General features: G+C 51.4%; 1 protein-coding gene across 4 annotated transcripts in view; it reads right to left on the reverse strand.

Annotated features, from left to right (window-relative positions):
- Positions 1-2,427: 2,427 nt before the first annotated feature.
- Positions 2,428-12,591, reverse strand: part of LOC102899270 — a 123,782-nt gene continuing 113,618 nt past the window's right edge. For 2 of the 4 annotated variants that reach the window (XM_045035330.1, XR_006584051.1), the window contains one exon: positions 2,428-3,541. In XM_045035330.1, the coding sequence (XP_044891265.1) occupies positions 3,249-3,541 (293 nt within the window). In that variant the 3' untranslated portion in view covers positions 2,428-3,248. Of the gene's footprint in view, positions 3,542-4,276; positions 4,415-4,832; positions 6,268-12,591 lie in introns of those variants that run through there. The other 2 variants (XR_006584064.1, XR_006584046.1) reach the window with 2 other exon arrangements.

Consider the following 12,591-nt stretch of genomic DNA (forward strand, 5'->3'; position numbering starts at 1 on the left):
GGGGCATCTTTTGTTCTCTATGTCCTGCAGAGCAACGGATATCTGACAGCGGCTCCCTAAGTGGTAGTGGCTGATGACCGGCTCCCTCAGGGACGCCCATTTCTCAGTCGGCACCATGAAGCAGCAGGGAAGGCTGCCAGCGACGCATGTGACTCTTTGTCACTAGTTTAGACTTTAATCCTAAATGGATAAAGCAGCCCTCCCGTCCAGCAGTGAACTGGCCTCGTGATGAGGGCTCTGTTTGTTTTCCCCAGCCTTTCTCTGCAGTGCGATGCCTTTCCCCAACTATGCTTTGGGCTATTTGCATTTAAATTGGTTTTCTCTCATTATAGAAATCTCTTAGGTCAGCTGGAGTTTCCATTTTCCTCGGAATCAGTTTGGAAGCTCCATTTCTCGCTCGAGGGTCCCTTATGCCCTCCTCCCTTCTCGCTGACAGTCAGATGTGGTCACCTATTCTCACCTCATCGTGGAGAACAGAGAGCCGGAGAGAGTCACCCAAATCCCGTCCAAGCTGGGCACGTTTCTCATCGGAGAAGGTGGGGGTGGGGGTGGGAGGGGCAGGAGGATTCTGGCCCCTGCAATTGTAGGAAGGAGACCCCGTGGTGGTGGTTCGGTTTCAGGATCTAGGCCTCCTTTCCTCATTTATTACAAAAATCAACCAAGCACAGTGCTGGATGCTTAGAACGCAGATAACAAGACACACTTGCTGCCCTCCAGGAGTTCACTGTTTAGTAAAGGAGACAGAAAAGCAAAATTTTTAAAAATCGTAATATATGGGGCGCCTGGGTGGCTCAGTCGGTTCAACGTCTGACTCTTGATTTTGGCTCAGGTCATGATCTCACAGTTCGTGAGCCTGCTTAGGGCTCTGCACTGACAGCATGGAGCCTGCTTGGGATTCTCTCTCTCCCTCTCTCTCTCTCTCTCTCTCTCTCTCTGCCCCTCCTCTGCCTGTGCCCTCTCTCAAAATATATAAACACTAAAAAATTGTTAAGAATCCTAATATAGTCGAATAATTGCTTTAATAAGGATCAGAACAGATTCCAGCCTAAGAGGCAGCTTTCAGTTAGTACTCATCAAAAACCACAGTCACACACACACGCGCGCACACACGTGTGCAAGCATGCACGCACCAGCCGAACACAGTTTATAGCACTTGCCGTGTCGCAGGGCATCTTTCTAAGCTGTGTGTACAATTTACACGGCTATATTAATATATCCACTTTGTTTTCACAACAAGCTCTGAAGAAAGTGCTGTCGTTATCCTTGTTTTCCAGATGAGGAAACTGAGGCACGGTGATTAAATCTCTTCCCAAGGTCATTTGCTAACAAACCGTGGAGCCAGACTTGACCCCAGGCAGTGTGGCCCCAGAGCCTGTGATGTTCATCCTACGCCATGAGGGCACCTGACAAAGGGCGGTGCACCCTTCTTTTCTAGTCTGGAGCATCTTTCAAACTGGTCAGGATCCACTACCCTGATTTTCGGATGTGTGCATACATTGTGAACCACAGTGTGTGAAGACATTTGAGATGCTTGCAGTGGACCTGAAGGAAGACGAGGCATTTTTCAGATGGATACAAGGACAAATAGAGTATGTCACGAAGGACATGACTGTGCCAGTCCCCAAAGTATGAACAGCATGGGGGTCTAAGTCAAGGGTACTTCGAATTGTAGGACAGTGCTCAGGTGTGAGGTAGGCCGAGCAGGTGGTAAGACATGCATGGGACTGGGAGACTGACAAAGACCGGACGATGACAGGCTTGAATGTCATGCACATGGGCTCTGTCGTGAGGCTGGGGGTGGGGAGTGGTATGGAGGGGTTGAGCAGGTGAGGAACACAGCTTGCTAGAAGGATCACTCTAGCTCTAGTGCGAAGGGCTACCTGGATAAGGAGGTGAGGAGAATGTATAATCAATAGATATAATCAGTAGGTATGAGAGCTGTAATTGATTAGGTATAATGAATAGGCTTAGGTGGCTTTTTCCCTGCACAGGAGCCCTCCTATTGCTCACCATGCGTATCATAGAGCTGCAGCTACCCAGAAGAGACATCTTTATCTAATTCACCCAGACACCTTACAGGCTCATGGTGGCCCTGGTGACAGTCAAGAGGGGTGGGGACAGAGCTAAGCCAAGGCAGTGGCACTTGAGGAAGAGATGGGTGGAAAATGTATGGTATAGTGGGGCAAAGTAATCTGGTCTCGGCGATCAGCCCAATGTCTGGGCTGAGGGAGAGCAAGGAGATGGGGTGATACCCAGGGTTACTGATTTAGCTCAACCAGATTCTTCTTTAATCTGGTGTTCCGATAAAGGTCCAGACAGAAAATTTTTTAGTCTTTGCAAGCCTTACGGTCTGTTGTAATTACTCAATTCTGCCATTATAGTTCGAAAGCAGCCATAGACCTTGAATGGTAAATGAATGGGCATGGCTGTGTTCCGACAAAACTTTATTTACAAAAACAGGTTGTGGGCTAGATTTGGCTTGAGGGGTGTCATTTGGTGACCCCCGCTCTGCACCACGAGGTGGCCCAAGTGCCAGAATGCCAACTGGGTGTGCCAGGGGGTTATTAGGTGAGAGAAAGGCTCGCACTGTGAGGCTCACACCTCATCAGGCAGATAGACCATACATCTCTCCTTGAATGATGCCCACCTGACCACGAAAAGACTCATCTGAAATTGCAGAGCATTCCAACATCTGTCCTGGGAGCCCAGCTCTGGCAGGAGCTCCACGGTCACTGCAGCAAACCCACGTGTTAGCCCCAAAACACAGGCTGAAGCAGGTCAAACACTTGGGAATCTTTTGTCCTCTGGTCTGCGTGGCACCATTATTTGAGACAAGCAGTCCAGAGGAAATGAACCCATCGGTTTCAAAAGCAAACCCAACCCCCCCCCCCAAAATCAACAGGTACATCATTCCAGCATCTCTGTTACTGAACAAAATGGCTGTCAGAAGTGGGTCCAGATGAAATGAATATATTGCCATCTGAAGGTATTGCCTCTGAGGGAAGTAGAGCCAGAAAATGAGAGGAGCCAGCCAATCTCCATGTGTCCACTCTGCAAACATCCACTGAGGGTTTCGTGGTCCCTGTCCCTGCCCTCCTGGAGGGTCCCGGCCGGGAGGCAGCCAGACAGAGAGCAGGGCATTCCAGTGTCCTGGATGTCATGCATGGTTGGGCGAATCCACGGTGCCCTGGGGGCACAGAGCAGGGACTTAGCTCGGGCAGAGGCACCTGGATCCCAGCCCAGGTGATCTAGGGCACAGAACGGTGATGAGGAATATTCCAGGGGGAAGGAAGAGCATCTTCCAAGGCAAGGGGGATGTTGAGGTTGGAGTGAGGCAATCTTCCAGAAGGGGTGCAGTTGGAGGGGCTGGGGATGAGTCCTGGGGAAGTCAGCCCCCGGCAGCCAGCCCAGACCTCTCTGGGCTGGAGGCCATCTTGTTCGCAGCCTTCTGTGCAACTAGAACGGTCTCTGAGTTCTAGATGAAACGCGAAGCACTTGCCAAGAGTGTGGTGATGCCAAGAACACTCTGCCGATGCTGCATCTTGAAATAGTAAAGACAAATAATAGTAAATCACTCCCATCACACTGCCCATTTCACCCTGCACTTCCAAAGTCTTTATCTTGCTTATACTCACTGCAAGTCTGAAAGGGGACAGATGATAACTACTGCCATCACCTTTCCTGTATTATTAAAAATATTGACAGCTCTCATTTTGGGGGTCCTCACGCTGGCCAGCAGTGGGCTGAGTGCTTTAGATGCAATATCCTATTTATCACAGAAGCGATCTGAGGCTCAGGGAGGTATAATAACTTGCTCAATGTCATACACTGGGAAAAGAAGGGAGCCAGGACCCAAACCCAGAGTCTGCCTGACCTCTGAGCCCAGAGGCCTCTTGCTGGGCCTTTCTGCCTTGACATCATGCCATCTAAGGACTGTGTGGATTTCTGAGAGCATAGTCTTCTGTTATTATATTTGCCCCTCCAAAGAACTTTCTGCAGTTAGCAGGAAAAGAGCTGTGGCTCCGAGACGCACGGTGTCCCCTCCAAGGTCACACAGCTTTTGAAAGGGCCAACTGAAGACTTGAGCCGAAGTCTTAGCATTTCAAAGCCAGAGCTCTAAACCCTTTACCGTGGTTTCCAAGTCCACAGCAAAGAGATGGACGGCTAACATGCTTTAAAAAAAAAAAAAAAATTCTTGAAAAAAACCCCTCCAAAATGTCCGCTCTCTTCATCTCTACGTTGGCAGGTATTCATTAGGCGATCAAAAGACAAATACCTAGGGGAGCAGGACACGCAGATCACAGCCAAAATGACATCATAAAGAGTAGATGTGCCAAGCAAACCTCATTTCCTCTGACAGAGCGGCAGGCTGGGAGATAAGGCTAGACGTACTGACGTTGTCATTTCCCCAGTTCTGCAGGACAAGTTAGATCAGCGCCACCGAAACATCAGGGGGGTGGGAGGCGGACCACACCACACCATCCCCCACCCAGGCACACACACACACAGACCCTCACGGACACTGACACACACACACACACACACACACACACAAATACAAATACACAGACACAGACACACACGAATCTACCCACCCACCCCCAACTCCGACACACACAGGGTCACTAGCACAGACACTCACACACGTAGACATATGGAAACACACATATAAGTAGAGCCACACACAAAAATGTACGGACGGAACAACAGACACACGCACGGACAGGCACAGCGGCCTGCCTCCCCTCTACGTGCAGACGGCATACAAACACACAGACAGGGGCAGAAATACACACACATTCACACGTTCACAGAACTAGGCATAGACGCACACGTCCTCCCGTAGACCCACATCCATCCACCGAGAATCACCCAGCACCCCTCGGGGGGCAGCAGGCGCTGACTCTTCTCAAATCCTCTCCTCTGGATCCCAGAAATTACATCTTTCCCCAATTGGAGACTCTGAAAAATGACTCCCTCTGTGTCTGTGCATTTTCTCAACTCTGCCCAGCCTGATGTCTTCGTCCAGAAGCTTGGAACACACAGCCACCGCTGTGCGTTGTTGAGAAAGGATGTGGACTTTGGAGTCAGGCTGGTCTGTGTTCCAGTTGAGGCTCTCGCCACCCACGGGGTGAGGGGACCTGGGCACGTCTCCCTTTTCTTGCTTCAGTTTTCCCATTTGCAGAGGCCTCGATACTCTTTGTGTCCAGCCCATTGGGCTGGCTCATCACAGACCTGTCTATGCTAAGTACATTAATTATTTGAATGCCCGTCTTCCTTGCCAGGCTAGAGGCACCTTTTGGGCAGGGGTCTTGTCTGGTTCCCCCCAAGTCCAACCTCCAGGACTTAGCAGTGTCTGCCAGGCACACAGTAGGTGCTCAGCAAACATTTGTAAAATGAAACAAAGAAGTCTATATCCTTAGCGTCTAGCAGGGACCTGGCACGATGTTCCCTGACGATTAAAATAGGTTGAAAAAAGTAATACACGCAAGTGTAATCCGGACCAGGGACCAAGTTCTAACTATATGCCTCATTCCATCCTCTCCATGAAACAGGCATTCATTCGTACATGAGGAAACCGAGATCCAGAGAGGTTAAATAATGCACCCGAGGTTCCTTCCTGGGGTGGCAACTCAAAGCCAGGAATATGATGGCTCAGTGCACGCTCAGAACCTAACAACTACAGACATCGTGCACAAATGTTTTCCATCGTGACCCAGCTCAACTGATGACTTCTACAGCCAACTCCGCCACATCCAGGTGTGGAGTAACTCTTTAGAAAGAATCGACACATTCTCTCCGGTCCTGGGTTGACTTGTCAGTGTCCAGCGCCCGTCTAGAACACCTTCCGTACGCCCAGGGTGTTGGGTTCTACATACATAATCCAAAAGCTCCTGGGGTCTGCCTTTCCCCTTGCTCCCTCTCAGCTAACACCCATCCATCCATCCGTCCATCCATTTATCTGTCTAATCACCAGGCCGTTTTCCACGTGAGGCCGTTCTGTCCCCGGATGTTTTTTGTCCGTGTTTGCGTAAACCACACAGCCTCATCCTGGATCTGTCAGATCTGTTTTCCTCTCTCTTGCATCGGTACCGGGTTTTAAAACTCAACCAACCTGTAGGTCAATTAAGCCACTTTGCCTACCAACTGCATTCGGCGGCGGTAACTGGTGGGGCACAGTTAAGCATCTTGCAAATCCCGAAAGGGTCCCACGCTTGTGCCACCGGTGCTTCTGCACACCTCAGACATACTCAAGTCCCCCCCTCCCCTGCCACCCCCCCGGTTTCCCTTAAAAAAAAAAAGAGGTTTTGTGAAGGATCTCTGCCCCTGTCTGGGCAGGCAGAATGGATCAAGCCACAGGGCATGGAAGCCATAATTATCCTTCCCCACAAAGGAAAACAAAAATGTCCAAAGATAGTGGCCACCTGGCAGGCAGGGGACCAGGGCAGGTGGCAGTGACTCATCGGGCACACCAGGCAGAGCCACTCCCCCCCCACCCTGCGAGCAGGCTCTGAGCTTACTCACAGCTTTGCCAGGCTCACGAGCAGGAGAACAGAGGCATCTGAGGGCGAGGGAGGCTCTATTTCTGCTAGCTTGAACTCTAACAAGACACAGGTGGCTTTCAAGACTTTTATTTATTTTTTTTTAATCACTCTCTTGCTTCCCGGTTGCGACTCTATTCATTGGGATAGCCCGATGTGAACAGAGTGGATCTAAGCTGTAAGCATATATTAATCACCCACCTATCTTCCCTACTCTTGTCCCCTCAAACCCCCGTGCCCCTCAGCGTCTGCGTGAAATTCTACCGCTGGCAATTCATTTCCTGGGGTTGGACTGGGTCTTCTCCTGGGTTGTTCCTGAAAACATTTTTTTTTTAAAGCTTACTGATTGATTCTGAGAGAGAGAGCACAAGCTGGGCAGGGGCGGAGAGAACCTCAAGCAGGCTCAGCGCCGTCGGCACAGAGCCCCCTGTGGGGCTCGAACCCACCAACTGTGAGATCATGACCTGAGCCAAAACCAAGCGTCGGAGGCTCAACGGACTGAGCCACCCAGGCGCCGCATCCTGGGGTTGTTCTTGAAGACGGCGACGTCCCCTCAAGGGGAGAAAGGTTGAGTGGGGGGGCAGGGGTGCTAACGTGGTGAAGGAGAGGCTACCGTGTGCCAGGAACTGCTCGCCGCTCCCCAAGAATCGTCTCCCTGGACACTTGCAGCCCTTGACTATGTTTCAGAGACGCTAAGAGGGACATTCAGAGAGGGCAAGCGGCCTACTCAACATTCACAGAAAGGCCAGGATTCGGGTCTGTTTGGCCTCGAAGGCTATCCTCTTTCCTTGGAGCCCTGTTGCCTCCCGAACGCTTTACGGTACCACTAAAATGCTGCTAGGCACACCACACTCTGTTCACACTGGGATGACGAATAAATGTCATCTCAAGTACCAATGCCAACGCGCTGGCTAAACTGGGGGAAATGTCTCGTGTCCTGGAAAACTGGTCTCTTTCTCCGAAACAGGGAAATTTCGGAGGCAGCAGGCATCTGCTAGCAAGAGGGATTAGCATCAAGACCAAAAGTCCAGAGCAGGGTGCAGCAGAAAGCAAGCTACATCCGGGTCCCTGACGGGATAGCTGAGGCCCCGGGAGCAGCCCTTGACCTCTCTTCCTCAATGAGTCCTGATGTCTCGTATGCCTTCGGGTCCCAGTCGCCTGCACTGCAAGGTCATCTGCTGTTGGAACATCCCAGCTGACCACAGCCCACAGTAACTCTTAGAAAGTACTGGAGTCCTGAGGCTGCCTCTCTCACATACTCCTGATGTGGGCTTTTCTGCTCCAAAGTCTTCTGCTGAGGTTCAGAACTGGACCACCCGCAGGGCCATTGTCCGCGTAATCCTGGACTTCAGACCAAACCAGCCGCTGCCTCCCCTCCAACCTTTTTCTCTTGGGGCCGCCACCCTGCCAGCTCAGTAAATGCTATCCTCTGAGGCCACAGGGTTGTCCTAGACTCTTAGCTTTGGTGCCTCCACGTCCCCTCGGGTAGCAAGCCCGGATGGCCTTGCCCTCTGGTCTCTTGGGAGTCAGCCCCCTGCACCCCATCTCCATCTTCTCACCACAGCCCCGTCTTTCCACGCCCAGGTGGTGGCAGCAGGCTCCTCACTAGTGTGCTGCCTCCAGCCGGCCCTCCGCCTTGGCCCAGAGAGAGCGTTCGAAAGTGCAAAGCCGGCCACATCACCGCGTACTTAAAAACCCTCCCATGGATCTACGTTTCCCGCAGATAAAATCCGAACGCCTGGGCCCGACATCCAAGACCTTTCGTTACCAGATCCCTGCTTACTTCTCCAACCTTATCTGTAGCTGCTCCGGGGGACACAATCCGCCTTCCCTTCTCACACACGGCAGCCACCCAGAGGCCCGCCTCCATACCTCCCACCTTTGAACAGGCTCTTCTCGCGGCCGAGCTGCCCTGCCCTTGCTTATGTAACTCCACTCACATCTCAGCTCAGCTCTGGCCTCCCGGGCCCACCCCTCCTGGACAGTCGGCCCAGATGGGGCCCCTCCCCTGGGCCTCTACACCCTCCGGTGTCCCTTATCACGCTGGCTCAGGAGTGTTCCTTGGCTTTCCGAGCTTCCGAGACCAGATTCTCAGAAGAGCCGAAAGAACTCACGGCTTAGCCAAAAACATTTGGAGGCAGGCATCGTGAGCAAAGCACGGCATCCCCCCCCCCCCTCCTCTGCAGATAGAAGAATGTTCCCGGGAGTCATGCGGAAAGGGCTGGGAGGGAGAGTGAGGACGGTGCCCACGCTCCTGTGGGAGGCCTGCACCCTCAGCTCCCGGGGCCGGGTGTGGGGCAGGGGCAAAGCCCCAGAGGGCTGGTGTGTGGGGTCTCTGCGCAGAAGAGAAGAGGCAGCCCCGGGGAGGCAGGAAGGCCCAAAAGAGCAGAAGTGGCCACGTGGCACGTCTAGGTGGTCAGAGGCTCAGATACTTCTTAGAGCTTCCCACAATCCTGTGGGGCACCAAAAATAATGCCACGTTTCCTGTGAAACCCAGAATGTCATAAAAATAACAGAGTCACTTGACCCGAGACAGGTTGCAGACAGGAAATAGGGACAGCTCCATGGAGACCTGCATTGACCAATGACTCAGAAAGATAAATGCCACCGACAGGTGACATCAAAGACCAGGTGGCCTTTCTCCCATCACCTTTGCACACCGAGCACAGATACGGTCTCTGGGGAAAGGGTCTCTGCAAATGAGCTGCTACCTACTCCAGCCAAATGGAGGTTCCAAAGAGAAACTGAATTCAGTACGGCATGATAGAGAAATTTATATTTATCCCACACCTGGGTTTGTGGACTGACGATCCCACCTATTCCAAGTGAATAACTGAACACAGATGGTAAAAGCAACTTGGCCAGAAACACACATGTATTCAGAGCTGGGACCCTGCCTGAAATCAGGGTCTGTCTCTTTCCTCTGTTTTGACTGCTGGGGCAGCCCAGCATGATACACCAAGAATCCATGAACCAGATCCAAAGTCTGTCTGAGGATTAGAGTCACTGCTGGAGAGTCCCAACATAGTAAACCATACAAGATGAGAGGTGGACAGTCAGTGACCAGGCTCGAAGGTAATGGAGTTACCCAATGCTGAGTCACGTTTCAGGCACCTCTCCTTCCCGTGTCTCGGGAGGACGGTGGTCAGGAAAGGCTTCTCTGCAAAAATGAGGCCGGAGATGAAATCTGAACTAAGCCGGGAGGGGAGGGGTTACCAGGCAGACAGAATTGCTGTGCAAAGGTCCCGTGGTAGGAAGGTATGGACTTGTTCATGGAAGGAACTAGGCCCCCGTGTCTGGAACCCTGAGAGTGAAGGGTGGGTGGAGCAGTACATTGATGGGAGCTTCTAAAACGCCCCTCCTCTTCCCTTTGAGGTTGCGCTGGCTCTAGTGACTTGATTCTAGAACAGGCTAAAATAGCAATGGCATGCCTCTTCTGAGAGTAGGTTATAAAAGACTTCCGTCTTGCCCATACTCTATCCCTTGCTTCTTTTTCACTTGTTTGTTCTGATAAAGTGAGCCGCCATGTTGTGAACTGCCCTATAGAGAAGCCCATGTGGCTAGAAACTGAGGGAGCCTTCAGCCAGCAGCCAGTGAGGAGCTGAATCCTGCCCACAACCGCACGAGCGAGCTCCAAAACCGAGTCGCCCCGAGAGGGACCTCAAGATGACTGCAGTCCCAGGTGATAACGTGATTGGTCTTGTGCGAAATACTGGGCCACAGGATGCAGCTGACCCACACCCAGATTCTCAACCCACAGAAACTGTGACATAATACAGCTGGGTTGTTTTCTAAGCCACTACGCTTTGAGACAGTTGGTCGCACGGCCGTAGGTGACTGATGCAGCGAATAAGGTAGGCAGGGATGAGATCACGCAGAATATTTTAGAAGTTGATTGTTACCCGTAGAGCTTTAGACTGCTCCGTGTAAGTTTTCAGCCCGGAACCTATGTGTGATCGACCTGAGCTTCTGATTCCGAACTTTTCTGGCTCAGAGTATCTATGTACCATCCGAGGTTGGGTGCACTGTTTGGTTTACTAACATCAGTGCGGTGGGTAGGCAATGCGAGATTGGAAGGGACGGGAATTAACCTCTGCTGACAACCCGTTGGGCCCCAGGCCCTTGATGAATGCTTTGCCTTCAGTATTTCATCGATCCCTGTGGGACTCCGTGCACCCTCAGAGGTGTTGTTAAGTAACTTGCCCGAAGAGAGCGGCCAGTAAGAGATATGGTCAGGATCTCTGCTTTTGAGGTCAGCTGCATACCCCAGCCCTCTGACATCACTCTCACCAGTGAGCGGCCTCTCCAGAAATAGCTGGTCTGCTGGGTGAGAATCGACAGTAGAGAAGGCAGAAAACCGAAATGCTTTCTTTTTCCTGGGAAAATATTCCCGATGTTGGCCCAGGCAGACCTTTCCAGTGAAACCGAAGAAGCTGCGGTATTGGCTATGGCAGGGATAACATTCTCCTCTTTCTCCTTACCAGCAGAACTCCTGTGTTAGTGGTCTCCCCGCCCAATATATTTCCCAGCCTCCCCTGCTTTAGGGGGTGGCCAATAAGCTAAAAGTAGAAGACATCAGGTGGACCTTCTGGTAGTTTTTTTTTTGTTTGTTTTTAAAGTGCTGACTCATCTGAGGGCTGCACTCTCTTGCACTTCTCCTGTCCTTTCCATGCTTGGAATGTAGCCATAATGGCTGGAGCTGTGGCAACATTTTATGGCCATGCGATGACCTTGCTGATGGGAACTACGTTCTAAGGCAGCAGGACACAGATAGAAGGAGCCTTGGCTCCTTGGAGGGGACGACCAGGGAGCCAGCCCTTGACTATCTGCATCAGAACTGCTTTTATACAAGAGAAAAATAAATCCTTATCTTCTTTAAGCCCCTATTATCTGGGTTTTCTGTTACAGGTAGCTGATACTAGTCCTAAGTGATACGCTCACATTCTCAGTAAGATATTTAACAAGCAGGATTTGGAGATGTCATTGTTAAATTGCCAGGACTCCAGACTCTCAGAGATTCTCCCTTATGCCTTTCTTAGTTGAAAAGTTATCAGTATGTTCTCCAGAGGAGAGGGGGACTAAAATTTCTTGAGCACCTCCTTTCCCCCATGCACTGGACTCAACTCATGCGTACTCACTCCACAGGGCACTTGTGAGATGGGATTTTCATCCCATTCTACAGGTGAGGTTCCAACAGATTACATCACTGTCCAGGGAACACAGGGAGGCTTTGAACCCAGATCTATTTGGCCTCACAGCCCATGGTTGTTCTGTTGCTTCCCCACTGCCTCCTGGGTCTAGAACTCTGAGGAGGTGGGGGCCATTCTGAGGGCCCTGGATCAGGGGGCCCAGCCCTCACCCTAATCTTCAACTTCAGCCACTGACCGAAGTCTTCTCCCCTGCAAGGTGACTAAAGCAGACGGCCCAGCTGGTCCCCTCCCTAACTCACTGCCATCCTGTTTACTGGCCATCTGGCCTTCATCTCTGTGATTCTCTGACTGTTCCTCTTTAAGGACCCTCTTAAAGGGACACAGGCCCTCCTTGGTTTCAGTAAAGGACCCTCATTCCTAAGCCAACACATTCCCAACCTGTCAGGCAAGGCTGACAAAGAAAAGGCCAGAACAGCAGGGATTTCTGGTAGCAACACAAGTCTATTTCTAACCTCAGATTACAGCGCCCGAAGGGATTACCTGTTCTAAGCAAAAACAGTCCCCCCCCCACCCCCCCCCTCCGGCAGAAATGCAATCAGGGCAGCCTGACTCCACAGCAGGCTCCAAATACTCTCCACTGAAACTTGCTTTATCCTGCTTGAAACTCCTCTGTCTGTCCCAGGAGAGACTTGAAATATACTCTTTCTAGGAGCTGGTGGAAAATTAACCCACATTAGGAGAAAGCTAGGTGGTGCTGAATTGGGGACAGGAAGGTCCATTTGAAAGGAAAAAAATGTTCTTTGTAACCAGGACAAGGCTAAGCATGCCTTCTCTCTATTGGTCCAAATCTATGCCAGCCTCCCACTGGCATCCGTAGGTGTGCTGAGAACAAGCTATGG

The sequence above is a fragment of the Felis catus genome, chromosome A1 (genome assembly GCF_018350175.1).
Source record: "Felis catus isolate Fca126 chromosome A1, F.catus_Fca126_mat1.0, whole genome shotgun sequence".
NCBI lineage: Eukaryota > Metazoa > Chordata > Mammalia > Carnivora > Felidae > Felis > Felis catus.